Source organism: Papilio xuthus, unplaced genomic scaffold (genome assembly GCF_000836235.2).
Source record: "Papilio xuthus unplaced genomic scaffold, Pxut_1.1 DF825017.1, whole genome shotgun sequence".
Lineage (NCBI taxonomy): Eukaryota > Metazoa > Arthropoda > Insecta > Lepidoptera > Papilionidae > Papilio > Papilio xuthus.
The window spans coordinates 3,215,253-3,237,207 of NW_013533632.1; the positions used below are offsets into that span (position 1 = coordinate 3,215,253).

Sequence of the window (21,955 nt, forward strand, 5' to 3'; positions counted from 1 at the left end):
TAAAATAATTACCTAAAGTTTTTTATCTTGATTTTTGAATAAACTAATAACAATTACTAATTAAAAGTAAACCAAATTTATTTTATAGAATCGATGAAAACAAACAATTTAACTTTCAATAATAAATGACGAGAACAATAATTTGACGGAAACTTCGCTAATATTAATAACAGCATAATATTTTTTCCTAAACGTCTTCGCTTTAATTTCTACTTTTTAACCAAACGATTTTTCATTCAATTGTTCACTTAACAAAAATTATTTATTGTAAGCTCATAACAAACAAGGAAACGATTAATCTCTAGGGATCTTAAGGTTGGTTACTTTCTACGTAGCAGTGCAGTGAATTTTTAAATAGGTTTACTTGAGTATATAATGAGTAAAATCCAAGGCACTCAAAGAGATTGCATAATAAATTATCAATTATCATACTTGGTACAATATTTTGTATCATTGTCAAATAGTCTGTAGTAGATCACTTCTGAATAATGAGATTGAATGTGGGTGTACAAAGGTGTACATCATATCTATGTAAATAAGTTATATTACCAAAAGGCCGAACTATGAAATGATGCGGCGCTTTTGTTGCATGCGTTTCAAAAGGGGGACTAAGTTGGCAACAACCTGGTTGCGAGATACCCGACGACGTGCCGAGAGAGCCCGAAGAAGACGGTGAGATTATTTGAAATTTATTTCATAAGCGTTTACCGTCTCTTGAACCAGTAGATTTAGAAAGATATAATGGAACACACGCACATACAACATAGGGGTTACCATTTTGCACAGTCTTGGCACACTTAGATAATAATATGGGCATATTGCATTATTGTTAATAAATAGAATTAATCGTTCAGATAAATAATAGTTGTAACTAGCAGTTGTTTACCGTTTTATGTATTTTTTTGTACAACCTTTAGATATTATTTAGGTATTTTTAACATTGGACCAGCAATAATGTAATTCAGAGACATCTGTTGTCATCACATGTAAAGTCAGTTTCAACTGTTTCTCTTTTTTGTGGATTACATAACACAGACAATAGAGGGCGCACAAAATAAAAAATTAACTAGACTCAATTGATTAGTTCGTGTTAGTTAGATAAACACGGTAAGTTATTTATTTATTTTCATGAAATTTATTTAATGTATTTCATTATGATAATCATTTTTATATTCTTAACTAAGTTAGGAAGAGGAAAATTTTGTATGTAACTAATAAACTCAAAAACTCCTGGATTGATAGAAGCTTTAATATTTTTTTACGAATATCGTTAGATGCCTATATTATATTAAGACTAGTAGACTGACTTCACGTGTTGCATGAGCCGCAGTCGCAGTGGAACCTTGCGTTAAAATACACGGATCGGCAACAGGTGTACCTGGCTGAAATAAGGTCAACGCTCGACCCCTAAATAATTTATCATTCCAAAACTTACTAAACAATAATCTGACCTGTGTATAATAACTTTTTATTTATACTAACTTATGATTGCTTATGATTTTCTTTACCAATAAGATAATTTAACAATTCTACAAATTTATAATAACTCGGATATATTTTTCCATCTTAATCTTCCAATGACAATACTTCCCTGGTATAGTATTAAGTTAACAACTTAATTAAAAACCCTAGCGCACTAAATTGCAACGTCGTAGTACCATTCCACGACACAACATCGTAGTTTCTTACATAAAACAAACAACGTAAGCTTAGAAGCTTAGCTCTGTGTAAATTAAACTCATTCTTTGCTATATTAGACATGTTTATTGCTGCAAATATAATAGATACGTTTTTACAGACCACCATAATATTATAATGGATGGTCAACGCCTATTAACTCCTAGCTGTCGTCCGCGACGCCGTCGGTACGGTATTAAAAAAAAGCTTAATTAGTAGCACATGTGTTGTTCCAACCTAATTTCTACGTCTATGTAAAATACAGCGTGATGCAGTCTTCCTGGAGATACCTTTTAATAAATATCAATTTATTTAAGCTATAGCTAGCTTTAGACAAGGTTCCGAAGATACTGGCAGTGTTCCCCCTGTGAATCGCAATTTATAATACTAGTAAGATAGTACGATTTGTTCAGAATTTATTGTTCTTGCATTATCAATCTTTCAGAAGGGGTTATCAATCAACAGATTTGTATTTTCTTGTTTTTTTTTTGTCAACTAACATTTATTATAGATTAGAAGTGCTAACATGGAGTCAATTATCGTAACTAACGATCTAAAAAATCACAATATTTAATTGTATTTGTTAAAAAGTACATCAATATTTTTCGAGTATTCTTGTTTTTTTTTTTACAGCACAATTATAAGATAATATTCAAATGTAGTTAATATTACATTTAATTTTTTCATCTTCATATCGTCTACAATAAGGCTTAGTCTACACTATTTTTTTAATAGCACTTTAAAATAAAGTGTGCGTTAGGCTTTAATGATAATATTACTGGGTCTATCATTGAAGTGGTTTGAAAAACCTTTAAATAACGCTTTCCATGCTACTACTATTATATCCAACTAAATGGGGAAAATAAATGGTTTGACAGCATTGAACGTTTGAAAGATGTTATGTTATTTCTTAAATGTTTATTTTATAACGCTTGGACTCATTTGGATGTAGAGTTGTTAATAATATGTGTCTTTTCCAGCGGGCTCACCCAGTCCCAACGCTGGTTATGTGCCATCAAGCAGTTACTCTCCAACCCGCCGTCACGAAGCAGTCACGTCCTCGGAGGCCGCAGGACGATTCGCGTTCTGGCCGGATGGTAATAACCTAAATTTTAACGGTAAATAATTACTATCGTAACACCCTTATGAAGGCAATTTTGCCATCCCATTCATTCTCTTTGAAAAATACAGAGAAAACAATAGTTTTAAATTAAAAGTCACTCTCTTTGAAATTCGCAGTAACTGTTGTATTACATCTAAAGTGAATTTAAAGTTGTAAATATATAAGTAAGACACCACGAACTTATTATTTCTTTCAAGCGTAATCGAACCACAAAGGTTATTTTATATTAGATTCGATTTCACGTAAGAAGGTTATCTACTGAACGCTTCGCCGGAACAAATCCATGCCAGTATTTTACAAAATTCTACTTCTATTCCTCTTTTCTTTTGCAGTTGTGTGCTATAATAATTTCGATTGTTCGATATTTCGTTTCAGTTGGTGTAAAAGAAGAATCATCGTCAAGCCTCATGTCCAACGGGGCACCATATTCGAAATGTTTTATGTAAATTTTAAAAACATAGGGGAGCACAAGACTATCCATTGTAATCTGCACTCGTGTGAAATGTAAGACGATAGAATGGAACTTACAATAAGAAAATTACACTCGTTGTTAGTCATTTATGTAAAAAAAAAATAATTAAGGTAAGTATGCATTTTTAGGTATTTCACCTCCTTAAATGCATACTTTGTATTACAAAATACAGATTTTACTATTAATTTCATGAAAAAAATTCTAAGGTCTTTTTCTGCGATCGAAAACAAAAAAAAATGTAAATTTAGGAGAAAAATTTGGTACTTAACTTTTGTAAAAATATACTTATATCGTCGCCAGCCTAAGGTACTTTTGAACGTTTGCCTCCACCAATGATCTCCACAATGCCCAGTCTATGCCGCCCTTAGCCAGCAAACTCCCGTTAAACCGGAATCTGTATGTAGCCGCTATACCAAAACTTTCTTTGAAATTTAAACTAAAAAAATAATCTTCTGGCAAGAAAATCGTTACATTTAATTTTTCAATTTCTTATTTAGCTTTAGATATATGTAATAAAATTTTGTATTTTGTAATAATTAGTAGTACCTAAGTTTTCGTAAATTTCTCAGGACTAGTTTATAGTTTTTATTTGCCATGTATGCGATCTCAACTTGTTTTAGTAAAACTGGCAAGTTGTTGAAAAGTAAAATTTCCATTTATCAAAATTATGAAAATAATATTGAAAGGCATCAATTTCTTTTCAGTTTAAATAATCCAAACGGAATAATTTGAAATTCGAACGTTTAATATTTAATGATATACCGATTTAATATATAAGATTAAATAAATATAATATATAATAACGATTTTACAATAATTTCTTCCCTTAACAAAACATCTATGTATATATTTCTGTACTTAAATTCTCATGCGTCATAAATTGAGAAATGAACATAGTACAGTGTTACAGGACATAGCCGGGGAATTGCATTTCATTCAAAATTTATAATATATTTAAAGTTTTTGAAATTTCATATTTATGTAAATTAATTTGATGTGTGTAAATGTTGTGTATCTCGAAATGAAATGTGCATGACAATAATATTCTGTTCGTAATTGTATTTGTCGATGTTAAAAATTAGATGTTGTTAATATAAGAAAATTCTATTAAGGTGATGTGATTTATATTGTTGTTTAATTTAATTTCATACAACTTTTGCGCACACACTGGCTTACTATTTGTTCGTTAAACAATGATTACCTAATTACAAATCCCGATATAATCTTTTAAATAATAAAACAACTGTTAATATAAATAATTTTAATTATTAATCAATCGATTACTCGACTAAAATAAATGCCAACGTAACGTAAACAAATCGTGTTTTGTTTTATTACGTTGGCATTTGTTGTATAGGCTATTTATTAGAATTGGTGGAATTAAATTCACTAGTGAGATAATTAACTTTAGATTTTAAATTTCGAACATAAATCTCATAACGATCATTATATTCGATAATCAATTAATTAGATAAGTTGACTTTATCCGGAAATATTACACGATATAAGGCAAAGCTATGAAAATAATTGTTATTTGTTGAACGAACAATAAGAATGTCAGTTTTATGTGTGCAAATGATCATCATTTCTTCATTTTTCCACTAAACATTAGAATCGAGACAAATAAACGTTTCCCTTTTATTTTAATGTGTACAAAACTCTTTTATACAGATTCAGCAATAATTAACTGACTGATTATTCTATGAATCCGTCTATGAGTCATGAAAATACAATCTTATTTATTAATTATCCAATATTCACTCTATCTGCTGTAAATATCTTCTATTAAAGGTAAATAAGATATCTTCAAATGTAGTTAAAGTTAATTTTTATATCTAAAACAATTATATGATAAAAACAATTAGATGTTTTAAAAAATTGTTAAGTTATAAATTTTCGAAATAGTCAATAAACTCGAAATATTATAGTTTTTAATTACCGTAAGTTATGCACTGAAACAAATTTCTCTATTTTTTTCTGAAACAAACAAAGATTACGTTTTCATACTAGTGGAAACTCACGGCCTTCATGTTTTCTTATGAATAGAAAATCAGTCAAACACTTATTGCTAATCTTGTATAAAGTTCTAGTTATAGGTTCTTTTTCGGTCTCTCGATATCATAGTTTTTTTTTAGTTTTTATTTCATGTCTTCAGTTTTGATTTTTTCCTTGATGTCGATAAAAATGTATGCAAAACAATAATTCTTGTTCAATTTAATTGGTCGTTTTATTAGCCTACCACATGATGCGCTTTGACGTATATATCCTAACTAATCCGACTAATATTATAAAATGTCAAGTTATTTGACTCGGTGGGCTTCTAAATAAATTATGGTAGCTCAATAGGGCCCTCCTGTTAATATCAAACGAGTGTCACGATTTCCTTTTCGTACTGTAGCTGTCATGTATTTTTTCTTTTATGCCATTTTCTTTGTTTATGTAGTTTTTATATGTTTTATGACAGCACCAACCCACAGCAGCGCCTCGCCGGGCTTGACATACTTGTTTGACTATACGCATTTAGATCAAATAAAAGGATGTCTTACTATGTAGATGTGTTCCAAATATGAAAACGTAATTTATATGGGTTTTATAGATTCTAAGATTCTATTTTATAATAGGTTTTAATTTCTTTACTCTGGTTTATCCAGCCATCATACAGTACAGTTTTTCGAGGTTTAATTACGTAAGTTTACCATGTCTAAGTCTGAATACAAACCTTAACGGTGGTAGGGTTTCAGCAGAATTAGGTGATGCACGATGGTCCGTTTGCCCGGTGCAAATAGTCCTCATAGAGCAAGACAGCTATAAATTACAAGGCATTCCGCGTTTCGTGTGTATGTACCTAAGACCGAATTCTAGACTTTTTCCCTTTCCTAACCTTTTCTTGTTCGGAGATAATAGGAAGGGGAATTGGACTCGAAAGTGTTCACCCTTTTCGAGTCCAATTCCTAAGCATAGGACGGGAAATCTTACTTTCTTTACCCCTCTTCAATTAATTCCTGTCAATTTAAGGAAGGAAACGCTTATGCAACACCAGTTCACCAGTATCATTTATCTTAATCTTGTCTTACTCTTCTCTTAACATAGGAAAATACCAAACAAACTTTTTATCAATTAAATAACTTTATTTCGTTCACTTCATTATTCCACAATCGTCAGTCTCACAGACTAATTTCATACCAAAAATGAATGTCAATTTTATAAGACATCTGTATATTTCTACAAATATTTTCTTGATAATATATAAATTGTGATATTCTTTCTACCAATAGTAAAATATATTTTATTTATTTTAAATATATATTATAAAATGATATATAAGTACAATGGTTACAAAATATCACTTTTTCTCTACGTGTTTGAAGATGTTACATTTATGTTATTATAAATTTTTTTTTCTTAATAATAGTAATCAAAAAATGCTACATTTTTATCAAAAACCAGTTATAATATTACAAAATTACTACGCATTTATTATTAAAATATCTAATAAAGTCAGCTTTTATTCAAAAATATACTACTTTTGTGCATTTCCAACTTAATTCACCGTACAAAACGTTATTACATGCGTCACAAAAATCTATTGCATACTTCTGACGTTAGAGATGATATGTCGCTTACGAATGTGAGTTTAAACTGGCGAAAGTTTAGCATTAAAACATATTGACGTCCATCTCACCCTATAAGAGATAGACAGAGTTAGTAACAAGTTTTATGGTTGTTTCAGCAGAGAACTACCATTGTTAATTCCTCGTTTAACGTCCAGTTAAAACATCTAGTATAATGCATTATCTTATTCTGTTTTTTTTTTAAATATTTATACATTAAATATATTAATTGTCAGACAGAATTTTAATAAACTTGTCCAACTTTGACAAGTGATATTATTTACGATAAAATAACGAATGACTTTCTGATAACAATACTTGAGGGTCTGACAAATAATTTGATAAAGAGGATGACGTGTGAATAAATTTAATTATAAATAACAACATACGGACAAAGAATATTTGTTATCAAAAAGATATTTTCTCTTTTGACTTTTATAATTTATATTACTTGAAAATCTAAAGTCCTCTACACCGTTTGTAGAAATACAAACATATATATTATTCTTTATAACTAATAAATATCTTATTTTATTAATTAACTATCTTATTTTATTAATAGACTTTTTTGATATAGATAATTTGGTAACTAAGGGTAAACGGACTAAGGGAAACTCTATTATTTCGACGAAAAATAACCGTGGATTTCTAAGACCTAAATCCCCGATTAAAACATCGTCAAAGATAGGGTTGACGATATTTTTATACCAGTTTTTTGTGGTCTTAGAAACGAATGGTCAGTTTTTCGACACAATTGACTGATCACAGCAGTGACATTAAATCTGCGGAGATCCTTTTTTTTTATAATAAATCTAAGAGTAACTAATAATACCAAGCTGTTCCTTTTTTATTACATATATTGCGTTCTTTCGCCGCACGGCAAAAAACCGATATGAGGGACTTGCCCTTAATCTTTGGTTTGGCAATCAAGAATATTTTAAAATTTACTAACCATATAATAATTTTAATGCCAAATTTATTAATTTATTTAAGTTAATACATACTCTATACAAACATATAAACGTAATCAATGTTAAAATTTTATGCCTATCTCTTGACATACTGAGATATGGTGCCAATCCATAAACAGGATCATATAAAACTCTACATGCAATGACTGCCGTAAAAGAAAAAAATATGACAGTACTTAGAGATCACTTTGGAATGAAATATCAACCTAAAATTTATATGAAAAATTAAAAGTAGTTTTTAGGTAAATATAATTTACGAAAATGAATAATACAATTATGTACGTGATTTAAAAAACAAATCTTAAAGAATCGAAACAAATCATGACATATTGTAGAGTAAATTAATAATCAAGTAATTTAATCTAAAATCTAAACAATAACCAACAATAATTTATTTTATTTATTAAAAATAATAAAAATAAAACATGAATAATTTTTATTGTTCTAATTAAAATGCAATTGCATTAATTTATGAAGTCAAAAAATATTGTGTAAATATTTGCGTTATTATGGTATTACAACTCATATTCCCCCTATTTGTTTTCACTTCGATATATCCTTATGGATTTTCTTAATGCGTAACGACTTGCTTCGTGGTTCCGGTGGAAAATGTACGAGTCCTGGTGTTCTTTCCACACTCAGTGAGTAACCACGTTCCCGTAAGGGATGGTTCATAAACATCGTAGTAGATCGTGGAGAACTAATAGGTGGACCAGAACTTGAATCATAAACCTGAACCACATCGCTCCTCAACTCTGAACCATCAGCTGACGTATCATCTGAATCGGAGTCTTCATCGTCCGATTCGATTATCCTAAAAATTGTTTTATGGTTTTATTGGTGTCAATAAATTAAATATTATCATTCGCTTTGCATTATTATAAACGAAAAAATCGGTACATAACAATAAGTGCATGAAATCAAATTCGCATTTAAATGCTATTAGGTGTAAGTGTAAATCATCTTACCTAACTTCAAGTTTGTTAATCCTCTGCTTTATTTTAGCTTGTTCCTCGCCGACATCAGCGAGAAGTCCTTGGAGGCGGTTATTCAACATCTCGACAGTCGTCTCAAGTTTGTGGACAGTTTCTTCCAAACTTTGTTGGGTAGTTTGAGCATTTTCAAAGACAGTTTCATCCAATAAACCATCCTAAAAAATGTTGATTACCAGAAATTATTTAGATATTATTTTTTTAAAAGAACAATAATATTTCAATGAAAGAACTTGTAGCGAACTAACCTTTCTTAGTAATTGACAGCCACGTTCCGTAAGAGTAGCCCTTGCATCTGGATAATCCGCCAGGGCTTCCCAGAGATCCCGTTTTGCCAAGCAAAACAGATCTGAATAGCCAAGAGCGCGAACATTTGCCGTTCTTCGATTTCCTGTGCGATTCCCAGCTATTTCCAAAACACTCACTTCTCCAAATACTGACCCAGCACTTAGTGTAGCTAAAACAGTCTTCCCATCATCAGCAACCACTTGAAGTCGTCCTCTTTTAACTATATACATTTCTTTGCCAACATCCCCTTTCCTGCAGATGTAATCACCGGGGCTAAAGACTTGCAGCCTTAACTTTAAGACTAGCGCTTCCAATAACCCGGGTTCACAATCTTGGAATATTCTCACTTTGCGTAAAGTTTCCAGATGTACGCGTATAGCTATTTCTGCCTTTAGTTTATCAGGCAAAGATGACAAAACATTCTCTTCATCCAAAGCTCCGCTTTGGGCCCAAGTATACGCGAACCATCTAATAACTCTCGCCTCTAGTTCACCACTAACTTTCCTGAATGCCATGTACTGCTTGACGCCGTCCATTTTATTTTGGAACTCAACTCTAGCCACATTCATATTGGAAATCATTGATCCTATATTTCCTACAATTGTGGCGAAGATTAGCACTCCTGCCAAAAAGTCGGCAACGACAAACAAATATTCAGCATCGATTTCAGGCTGTGGTGTTTCTCCAATTGTTGTCAGAGTTAAAGTGGACCAATAGAAACTGTATATATATTGATGAGCGAGTGATTCATTACGCGCACCGGTCAGATTATACACCCAGTTATCAGTACCAAATCCAATAGCATAGCTTATTGCGAAATATAGGCAAGCATTCCAATGTATGAGAACTAGAATTGCCATTACTACCTGTGAATTTATAAACAAATGAATATATCCAATGTACGATAAATATAGGCATGTAATCAAATAAATTAGACTTAATTTAGTCAAAGTACCTTGCATATTCTGAAAGCGTTGGGGTAGCTGGTGGCGGTCTCTGTGCGGTCGAACCACTCCCACATTCGAGGCAGTCGAAATAGTCTATTCAGTCGTACAATAACAGGGCACGGCAAACGTTGCTGTTATACAAATAATGTTGACATATTCAGGTATTGACCAGATTAGTTACCATACGTGTAAAAATAAGATTTAATTAATTAACAGTAGAATTTAATACTTACATAGTCGCATGTACCGGGTTTCCACCAATAATAAGCGATGTCCGTTGGTATCAAGGATATGAGGTCGTACCTCCAGGAGTCTGATTTCAAGTAGTGTTTCCTAAGCATTGCTGAATCCTTCACCATAAGACCTTGCTCTAGATAACCTGGGAAAACATACTTTTAATAATTTGTTAACATCCAATAGCAAATTAAAATAAATGACACATTTATAAAGACATTTTTCGCATAAGTATTAAAATTAAATTGCATTAAGAGGCGCCAGATTAGAATAAATTAGGGAATACTCATCGATCACCAGTTAGAGGCGATTGTGTCACGAAAGCATTGCTATATTTGTGCGGAAAAAGCAACTAGACAAGGCCGCGTGTTTGTCCACATGTTAGCTAAATTTGATGACGCAAGGCGCGGCCGTACGCGCCGTGTGGGTGTCAAACTGTTGATTTGTGAGTTCGTTCCGTAAGCAACCCTCGTAACTTGCTTCTCTATGACTTCTATTGATTTAAAAGCACCTTATCTTGGAGCCAAACACGATGTTACATCCGTTTACATACAATACATACAAACCTTCAGTAACGTCCTCGACTCGATTGATCTGTCGCAGTTTTAAATACAAAAATCAAGGAAACATTAATGCAGGTAGACCATCAAAATATCCTTACAGATTCGCACAGAAAATGGCACAGTAAATGCGCACAGCTTCGCAAAGCTTATTCAGTACAGGTATAAAAAGTCCAGGACCCTTAAACAATCACATACCTTCGTGGACATGAATCACTGTATCAATGAGATAAATAGCATCACAAAGGTAGTCCAGGACGAACCACAGTACTGTGAGGTTGTCTAGTTCCCAGAAGACAGCTCGTCCGATCACAAATACCACGTTGTATAAGATGGCAAGTGACACCACCGCTAACCACTATGGGAACACAAGCATTAGTTAATAAATGAAAAAATAAAAAATAAAAATTGAATGATACTAAATACAGAATTAACATAATTTCTACCAAAAAGTTATAAATCATAGAAGAAAGAAGTATAAAATTAAGATTGTTATATGAACAATATTAACCTTTACACAATATAAGTACATTAGTTGTTTAACACACCTGCACGTCACTAGTACATAGCAGATGCCTATCGGCAACGGCCACACCGCGTGTTGACTCGCGTGCATCGTGGCCAGTGGCCTTCCATAAAAAAAGTAAAGATGTAGAATATTTTATCCTAAATACAATAGCGCTTAATCAAAATATCACCTAGTGTCAATCGGTGATGTGGTTCAAAGATGAACGCGCTGACTTAATATTTGTTATTCACTATTCACCGTATTCTTAAACGCACTCGCATTATAGATGGACGGAAAAATTGCTACCGGCAGCTTATTCCAATCCTTTGCTGTGCGTACGAGGATTTATGATAAAAATCGTTCGGACCCGCGGTTGATTAACAATGAAAGAGGAGGGAGACCAGCTATATGTGCCTGCGTCTGGTCATAAAAGGGGGACGGGGGAATGAGTTCCATTCATTCCTGAGTAACGTCAATGTACGTACATGATAATGTGTTGGCAACGTTGGATCAAATGCCAATCTAAGACCGCAAAGAAGCTTCGATCTCTTCGTTTGATACAACGGTTCATCAGGATCTGAGAACGTCTGTGCTGCGAACTTGTCCAGGAACCAGTCAGGGGGTTTGGTTCGACCTTCTCCGGTGATCCGGTACCGAAGGTTACGGGCGAACCGAGAAACCTGCCTCTGCATCCAGCTTGATCTTGGACCGACATCACTCACCGCCTGAACAAAAATGTTAAATTTACACTTCGCAAATTACATTTGTCCTGAAGAACTTACCTTTGAAATGATCCTAAGAAGACAGATAATGTAAAAAATATTGCATGCAAGTTTATTTTATTTTATAAGTAGTTTATTAAATTCAATCGAACACACTCACAGTCGTAGGCAATCTTATCCACCAGTCACTGGGCTGTTCGATTCAAAAGTTTGTAAGTTTACAAAGATTAATATTGAAGTTTATTTATGTAAGTGTATTTATTTTAACTCACTGTTTGTTTTTTTTGTTGCAAGCAATTTAGTTTATTCACATGTAGTCGTTAATATGAATGCACTTTAACTATCGGGGGACTAGTTGTGAACATCGGGTTAATCGTATAGTAATCAATTTATCCAATCATTAGATACAATCTAAGCGTGGGTTGCCACTCCCTAAACATTTGTACGAAAAACATTTTATTTGTCTTTTTTTTTTGGGAAAGTTAAAGAAAGATATTACTATATACAGATGTCCGAGAAATACAACGGAGTACCACAGATTCCTTGGTGAAAATATGACAATTAAACAACTTTTGAAAGATAAACCAAAAGTTAACCATCAAAGTATATCTTATATATAAAATACTCATGTCACAATTTTCGTTCCCATACTCCTCCGAAACGGCTTGACCGATTCTCATGAAATTTTGTGAGCATATTGAGTAGGTATTGAATCGGCCAACATCTATTTTTAATCCCGCGACAGCTAGTATGTTCTATAAATAAGTATTATATATTAGTTAGGTGTCTTCTATACCGACAAGTCTTCAATGCACGTGCACTATAAGATTGTTACTATCCCGTTCATTCATTCATTAATATTCACGCTAAAGGCTCAATTTGTCATCGAAGACGAGATTTGTATAAAGAAAACTGATTTTTATATTCAAAGTACTCTGTGGGGCGAGAAGACTTGAATAGAATTTGGAATAAGTATCGCGTAGTCTGGTTGTTTGCTGAACTATGAAGGCGTGGTCCTTGTCCGGCGTGCGTACGATATTATACTATCCTTGTAGTATGGCTCGACCTCGTTTAATTAAGCTGAAGTAATAACTTCTATTGTTCCAGATTACATACACGGATAGTGTGATCTTTAATTACTGATTGCCGAATATTGATCTATAAGGTTTTGTGTGCAAAAATATTATTTCCTACCGTCGTTTTTTGTAGTCCGTACTTCCCGAATGTGCCCATTTTTATGTCTAAAGTTATGTCATATTAAAAGAAATATTTGGGTTGTATTTACGTCGCTTATAAGGAAAATCATTTTTTAAAATTTTTGTCTTTCTGTAAATTCATGTTTGTTCCGGGTAAGCGGTACCGATTTCGACGGGGATTTTACTGTAAGAGAAATTAGGATATTTTTTTTATTTTCGCGGGTGAAATACGTAGGTGATGTTTTTTTATTTAATTACTGTCTATTGATCACTACTTACTTGGTCACATTAACGTTGTGTTTGCCTTGTGGAAATATTTGTTAAAATACTATTTATATCCCTGTTTCTTCAAAGAGAAAGACAGTGATGTCAATGTGTTATTGAACATGTATTGTCAGTGGAAACTGTGTCTTCACCATTCAAAAAAGTTTTGAATATTATTATTGCCGCCAATTTTTCTTGATGAAATAGCATGGACGTGCATCGTATATTAATTACACATACCAAGCTACCTTGATGATATAGAATTTTTCAATTCGAAACACGAGACATTTTATATATAGCTTCCTCGTCCCAAAAAGGTCACGATTTTCCTTATGGTTTCGAAATAGCTTTTCTATTGTTATAAAGTGAGGACGTGATCTGCTTAGTATCGATGGCAACAGATCAACAGCTGCACAAACAGCTTCATACCTGCAACCGCTAGACGGAGCTGTACAGATAGCAGTTTATTATCCTCATAATCAAACGAACAATAATATGGTACTTACTCGTATAAATAAGTATAAAAACAAATTCGTAGAATGCGATTTATCAGAAATTAATCAAAAAAATTGACGGGTCATAACAGACCGTAGAAGAAACCGAATCAGCTTTAAATGTACGTCAATAAAAAAACAATTAAATGTCAAGTAGTAACAAATATGACATCAGTAACGCGTATGTACACCCTGACAATGTACTTAGACAATCGAGCGACGTATTATGATTAGAGAGTGTCTAATTAACTGAGGGTGATCGGAAGGATGTTGACAATATTTTTATGTGCTTTTAATATTCCGACTCCGTCTGCGCGGAATTAAAAAAAAAACTTTATTAGTAGCTTATTTGTTCTTTCAGAGTATTTCTACATCTATGCCGAATTTCATCGGGATCCGTTCTCCAGATACCTTTTAATAAACATCCATCAGTCCATCAAAACTTTATACTATTAGTAAGATGTATACGGCGGTCTTGACCACGATCTTGATGTTCAATATGGTGGAAAACACACTAGTTGGAACTGGATGGCTCTGGAAATACGTAAATTTTTCACAATTTCCCGTCGTTTTGCAAAATGACTAGGCATAAAATAAACTGCCTTCGTTAACAATGTGACGGTGACATTTAAACAACAGGTGGGCTAAACGAAAAGCAACAAGTTGAGCTACCGGCGTCGACGGAACTTCGATACGATATTGCTATGACGTTTCGCGTTGTGAAGGTTAGTAACCTGGGTCAAGTTCGAATTGAAGCGCTATTATTTTACTCATTGCGAGAAAAACAAAGTACTTTAATAGTCGACAAGAGGGTCTAGGAAAACAAATTCCAATAATTATAGCAGAAGAAACGAAAACGCACTTCTTTAACTTCGCAATATTAAAAGAAAACTATCATAGATTTTTCATTTCATTCTTCTTCCTCTACCACGTAGTCAAAATAAAAAGTTAAATACCTTTATACTTTTTTAAATGTTGTGTCAATACCATTTTAACGTAGTCGTAAATTGCAAGTATTGTAACAAAGATGGCGGACTGTATAACAGACAGGGACGGTCCACTTGCGACGGCCATTAAACGCGGCAATAATTACTAGCGTCTCTATTCTTCTACCCGCCAGCCACGACATTTGAAGTCAACACAGTAAATAATATTAGTATTAAGTACTAATCGATTTTACTCGTAGAAGACAATATAGCGAAACTTTCAAAGCATTACAATGCTATTGATAAATTGAACTTTTAATGCCGAAATCAAGTAGCTGTTATAATTTTAAATTTGAAAAGGACACTATAGATTAAAAAAAGATGATACAATTAAGTCATCATCGTCGTCATCATCTTGTCGCCATTCCGTTCACCCAACTATATCCGTCACTTCAGTCGTCCCTTCCTAATCATGAAAAAAGTAAAAAGGTTTATATAAATGGATGGATGTTTTTTACTAGGTATCTCCTGAACGGCTAATCGTAATGTTTATCATAGATGTCTTCAAGAACATATAAGGCAGTAATTAATGTTTTTTAAAATCGGCGCGCAGGGAGTCGCGCGACAACTATTAATAAGAATGTAAAAGTACGACTTTAATAGAAAGAAGGGCTGGATAAAAGTAAGCAAGTAAGATAGAGTTCGGATACTTAAAACATTTAACTTAGGGTCATAGTTCGTCTTTACAGATGAAAAAAGCAATAAAGATCTGCATGACTGCTGCTATTATTTGTGGAGTTATATTAATAACGATAAGTCAGACAATTGTACAGAAAAAGACGGCTACACGTTATAGAACCCTTACTGATCGCGGTTAATTTTATTTATTATTTGTTATAGTTATGATAAATTAAAAACATAAATTGATAAATAGCAATGTCACTTACCGGAGCTGTGTTGTTTCCCATTGGTACTTTATGAATGGCGTAAACTGGACTCATGTTCACAAGCTACTTGGTCAGCGGACAACTCTAGTCTAATTTAAACAAACACTTGTAGCTATCACTATTTTGCAATTTGAGGAATTTGAACGCAAAAGAAATTGAGTCATTAAGACTCTTCAACAAAGTGAACACGGATCGGTATCAGGTAATTGTTTAGGTGGTCCGGTCACGACATCGCCTGATCGTGTGTATTAAAAGAATTCAGTACAGCCGCTGCGCGGTAGATGATAATTAAATGATTGTCACTAGTTTTACTGAATAAAAGCACGCTTAAGAACTTTAACACGACAGCTGTTGTCGCGACAGACGAATTGTGAATGATCGCTAGGACTTAAAATTAATGGGTAGTCGGTGCGTGTTCAAGGCAGCTCCATCGAAACAATAGGCCATGAGGATTGCTACAACGCTTCCCTATGTCACATTTATGACGCGTTCACCGTAGTTTCTGTCATAAATAGTGATTGCCCGACCACCTCCGTAGGACTTAATAAGCCTAATTGCCCCCTTTAAAACTTAATGTATTAACTTGATCAAGTTTTGACGTCTAAACGTTATATCATTGTTTGCATTGCAATTTTAATTGAATTAATAAATCAACAGCTGGTATAAAAACTTCTTTCACTTTTTTCTTTAAAAGCTATTATACTTCTGTTATTTTCCTATTATGACAGTTTTGTAAACATCTTCTTAATTGTATTGCAAATTGCAACACATTCAGAAACACCATAAAAAATAATACACATAAAGTGACGTATGGTTTAATAAAAGAGCTAATTTTAATTTGAAATAATAGACAATTAAAAGAAGCAATCAGTAAGTGGACATAAATGACTCCAAGGGTTTATACTCCGACTCAAGTAGTTCTTTAGTTTTATTTGCGATAGTTGAGGCTTTCTGCGTACACCATCAGGTCGGGGTCGCGCCCTTGTGAGCGGTCGTACTTTCGTATGGAAGCCACGTCTTATACAAGGACCGTTTATATTTGCCTGTACATTGTACGGGCAACGTTTCTTTTTGTCAATGTCGCACATTTATTCTATTTTTAGTATTGCTGTTTATTACATTCGTTATTTTTTATTTAATTGGATAAAACACACAAGTTTCGTATCATTTATGTTTTATGGCTTTCTCGATTGACGTTTATTAAAAAAGTTTTTTCTATCTTTTTAATTATCTTTTAACTATGCTCTTAATCTACACTTACTTGGATTAAAATGCATATTAGCAAGTAAGGATTTACTTATGTTAATGGTAACTAACTAAATATTTATTTAATTATGATAGAGAATATTGGTTTAATAATATTCATCCCTTATTAGCCAAATCAATATTTAAGTTAAGTGACCCCTAACTAAGGGTAGGCTCCGAGTCCCTCAGTGGGAACGTGTAATGAGCTGATGATGATTATCAAAATAAAAAATAATATGAAATCATATTATTTTTTATGAATCTTACTAATATAAATGCGAAAGTTTAGATAGATGGATGCATGTTTTTAGAAGATATCTTCGGAACTCCACAACGGATCATGATGAAATCTCACACAGATCTGGAACATAGTCTGAAATACATGTCCGATGACCCTATCAGTTAGCTCATAGAAATAACGCACAGAACTGGAGAAATATGGATAAAAAAATTGTAAGCGGTTGAATCTACAATAAACAAACGGTGACCCAATAAAAAGGTAATCAATCTTCATTACACTAGCAGTTACAACATGAATATAAACGATTGTAATACTAATAACCAGCATCGAGAAATGAACATTTAAAATTATTGCTGGGATTATTTTTAATATTATGATCATCATCATCATCAGCTCACTATACGTTCCCACCGAGGGGCTCGGAGCCTAACCTAAGTTAAGGGTGATTAGGCCATAGTCAACCACGCTGGCCAAGTGCGGGTTGGTTGACTTCACACATATCTTTGAATTTCCTCTAAGACATGTGAAGGTTGCATCACGGTGTTTCACTTCACAATCAGAAAAAAATGCTACATCTAAAACCTTATACTATGTTGATTTGTTAATTAAATATTTCTTTAATCGTGTTTTTTACTTTATGAATTACTTTACTTTATTACTTTACTTTAATTTACTTTATAAAAAATCCTAATTAATAGACTATGTGTTCTTCCAGACTATGTTCGACATCCGTCTCAAACGTTTTTAGTCCTTTGGAGAAACCTAATAAAAAATAATTCATCCATCTAAACTTTTATAATGTTAGTAAGATATAAGACAAAAATATTAGACTTATAAGGTGATTCATCCATACATTCACACACCCGCGAACGTCCTGTAAGTCTGATAAAATGTTTTCACTTACTTCCTCAAAAGGCTCGATTCCGTCCTCCAGTTCGTTCCTGCAATTGACCTGCATGTGCAATGGGTTTAGTGTATTCGTGGATAAAGTTTTCTTGAAGTGAGGAAACCGAGGTGTCTTGATCAAATCGCAAGAAGTTAACCCAGAGGGACCCGGACGTGGGCTGCCAGAACTCGATAGAGTGAATACTTTCCCATCACGATAACTGGAACAATGGAAATAAATTATTGACTAAATTAAAATAACAAAACAAATGAAGTTAACAGTTCAAATGTTTCCGAGAACCATAGAGAACACAGATAGACGGCCCTAGTTGACAAATATATATTACAGACAAGTTGTCGCCCGCGTCTACGTCCACCAGGAATTTAAAAAAAAAATAATTAGTACCCTATGTGTTCTTCCAAACTATAATCTACATCTATGCCAAAATTCAGCGAGATCTGTGCACCCGTTCTGAAAATATCTTCAAACAAAAATCCATCTAAACATTCGACTTTATCATATTAGTAAAATAGTAATTGCAAGAGAAGGGAATAGAAAGGAGAACAAAAGAAGAGGTTAAAATTAATAATTAAATATCTACATTTAAATTAAAAATGGAAATATAATACATAGACCACACGTCCAATGAATATTATTATTGTAGTTTTATAACCATCATCTCTCTTACTGTCTTTGAACACGCTGAAATAAGATGTTTTACATGATATTTTAGCTGTAGAAATATACGGCACTGAAAGCATTTTAGTAAAAATATCAGTCAACCTGTATAAAACAACCTTACAATCATGTCTTTTTTAAAATAACAATGTTTAACTAATTGGGTCTTAGGAACTTAATTTACGCTAAACAACAAAGATGGTAATTGTCGATGTTTTTAGACATTTATTAAAATATTACGCTACTATTTGTTTAAGTATTTACTTAACAAATGATAGTATGTTACAGCATACCTAAAAATCTTGAAATGTTGGCAGCACTGAAAATGAAACATTAATCACAGTCGACTGATATAATTAAAGCCATTTATTTGGTTGCATCTTAAATAAATATACAGTGGATCACTTAAGTAAGAACAACTGTTGGTTTTTTTTACACAAGTAATCTTTTCATTTAAATGCAATTTACAAGAACAAAATTAATTTCCGAGACGATGCAAGCCACAGTGTATTTTATTTCTTTAACAATATGCACAAAGCTCGAGTGCGAAAGATAAGGGTAACCGCACAAGGACAGTTTTCAACTTAAATACAGCGGCTGCTAAAAACAACGATTTTGTTGCAGCAAACAGACTGCTTGAAGTTATCCGTGTACGGCAGCCCTTAGATGCAAAATTTATTGATTACAATCATACAAATACACCACATTGTTGTCATTACGACAAACGAATAACGCCCGTAAGGTTTACAGTTGTTGAAACAAAAACTTCTTATAGGTTAACAATTTAGAAACATCCATACAAAAATATATTGCTATCGCAGAGAATGAGAGACAGAGTTAACAACATCTTTCTGTATGAATGTATCGCCATTTTAAACCGAACGAAAAGTTAAGCAAACACTTAAAGGCACATACAAATCCATTGCTTGCATCCTATCTATTTAATATAATATTATAAATTCAAAATTCTTTGCACTTCTATTTATTATGACAAAATAATACAGACGAATTAGTAATGGTACTCGTAATAAAAAGGACAAAGGTTTATTTTAATCCAGAAAATTAAGTTAAAAACATCAAAGCGAGATAAAGACAGTTATTTACAAATTCTAACCTAATATAGAATTTAACTTCCCAATTTAATTTGAATACGATCTAAGTAGAATTTGAATCTGTAGACTAAGGAAATAGAGTAAGTGCAAGGGTTTGTTGCAAATTGTCTCTAAGTGACACAGCCTAAACAAAATAAGACTTACGAGAAGAGGTGATCATCGGAGTTGTTTTGCATCGAGTTATTCTTGCTGACAGTTTGTCTGGAGTCGCCTCGGGCTGCGGCTATGATGTAGGCCCACATGTTCACGACGCTGTCTCACTTCCAACATTAGGCTTGACTGAATTAGCTGACCAAATGTGCATGTTATCAGATGTATGTAAAATAAAAAAAAACATAAAAATATGTTTATATGTTGAGTATTTGTAACCGTGGTATTCTACAGCGCTATGAAAACGTAGGCGAATTAAAGCAATATATTCAGGTGTTTTCGTAGTGGAAATTTACTATAAGAAAAGGCATTTTGATGAGTGAAAAATAATTAAATCATCTCTTGTGTTGTGTCGTGTCTAAAGACTTTAAAGTTATTTTTTTAAAGATATTTGTCATCTGTCTTAACAGTGGTAGAGCTCGCTTCGCACAAATTGGCCCGGCTCGCCCTGTGAAATACCACGCCCACACAGAAGACAGGCGTAAAGTGGAAGCAATTCCGCGTTTCGTCTGATGTGTGTGCGTCCCGGAGGCCTAATTTAGTCTTCTTTCCCTTCCCACCCTTTTTCTTATAAGGAAAGGATGGGAAATGGAAGTGGACTTTCCGGATGAGAGGATGCATGGAAAGGGAAAATATTTTCTTTCTGTGCATCCTCTCTTCGGTCGATTAAAGTCAACGCATATGCAATTGCGTATGTCTATGGGCAACGGTCACTTCGCTATTGCAGCGATTTCAGGTGGCCGTTCGCTCGTTTGCCACCTTATGATAAAAAAATCTAGATTTAAGTTAAAGTAAGACCGAAGACTGTAGGGATGTATTGTGTGAAAAATGCCATAACGAAAGGAGTGTGTTCAGATATTACGGCTGCTAGAGATGTGTGGAAGAGTAGTATACATTGCAGGCTGATGATAATATATCTTTTAAATAAGTCTTAGTGTAATAGTGTGAAAATAATTAAGATGAGATTGGATTGTAATAAATAAACACTAAGAGGCAATTTTACCAGGTGCATCGAGTCTTTATAGTTCTGTTTATTTTCCAATTAGAATACTTTAAATTAAACAGGTGGTGTAACTTGAATCGATGGAAGATTTAATTATTTACTTGAAACATTTAAAGTAAGACTGCCTGCACAAGGTCTAGTTCAATGTAAATTACTTGCAATAGTTTTCAAACTACTTTAAGTCCAGATGAGATTTTAAATATTCTTCGATTGCAGACATTAAGATGTAATTTAAATGTACCATTTCTTCTCTTTTCCCATTTTACTTTAAATAAACCCTTGTTATTTCTATATTTATTATACTATAAAAAAAATAATTACTTTAAGTATTTTTAAACATTTTTTTCCTCAAACACATTCAATATTGGCTTGCATCGCCTAAGATGGTATTACACATGTTCCAAAAAACATGTCATCTCTGTTATTCTCTATGATTAAAATAGAAATAACAATATGTCTGTTCACACGTGTTTCATCAATGGAAACACACTGATTTATCTTAAATGTATGCAGCTGAATATGACTTCATTATTATGTTATACACGTATCTAATTTGTAAGATGTCTCTCGTTGAAACAGATTTCAATTTTTACTTATATATTCTATTATTCATTTAAAATGTATATTTGAGATAGTAGTTATTAGTTTACGATAAACTTTTGATCACGTGTAGTTTTAAATTACGTGATTTCATAGTTTAAAAATGTT

At 32.9% G+C, this 21,955-nt stretch overlaps 2 protein-coding genes across 9 annotated transcripts in view; one reads left to right on the forward strand and one right to left on the reverse strand.

Moving 5' to 3' along the window:
* The window catches only part of LOC106126318 (forkhead box protein L2), a 48,460-nt gene extending 44,475 nt beyond the window's left edge, over nucleotides 1-3,985 (forward strand). For 5 of the 8 annotated variants that reach the window (XM_013323901.1, XM_013323899.1, XM_013323900.1 and 2 more), the window contains 3 exons: nucleotides 604-672; nucleotides 2,658-2,795; nucleotides 3,176-3,985. In XM_013323901.1, coding sequence (XP_013179355.1) covers nucleotides 604-672; nucleotides 2,658-2,795; nucleotides 3,176-3,246 — 278 coding nt within the window. In that variant the 3' untranslated portion in view covers nucleotides 3,247-3,985. The remainder of the gene's footprint in view (nucleotides 1-603; nucleotides 673-2,657; nucleotides 2,796-3,175) is intronic. The other 3 variants (XM_013323907.1, XM_013323902.1, XM_013323905.1) reach the window with 2 other exon arrangements.
* Nucleotides 3,986-8,355: 4,370 nt separating this feature from the next.
* LOC106126316 (cyclic nucleotide-gated cation channel subunit A) lies at nucleotides 8,356-20,306 on the reverse strand. The gene is made up of 9 exons (XM_013323898.1): nucleotides 20,239-20,306; nucleotides 18,323-18,524; nucleotides 11,869-12,108; nucleotides 11,074-11,233; nucleotides 10,315-10,460; nucleotides 10,090-10,212; nucleotides 9,095-10,000; nucleotides 8,823-9,004; nucleotides 8,356-8,668 (listed from the first exon to the last, which is right to left on the reverse strand). Exons 1-9 carry the CDS (start codon nucleotides 20,268-20,270, stop codon nucleotides 8,398-8,400), a joined length of 2,262 nt encoding a protein of 753 aa, XP_013179352.1. The 5' UTR covers nucleotides 20,271-20,306; the 3' UTR covers nucleotides 8,356-8,397.
* Between the last annotated feature and the right edge of the window lie 1,649 nt (nucleotides 20,307-21,955).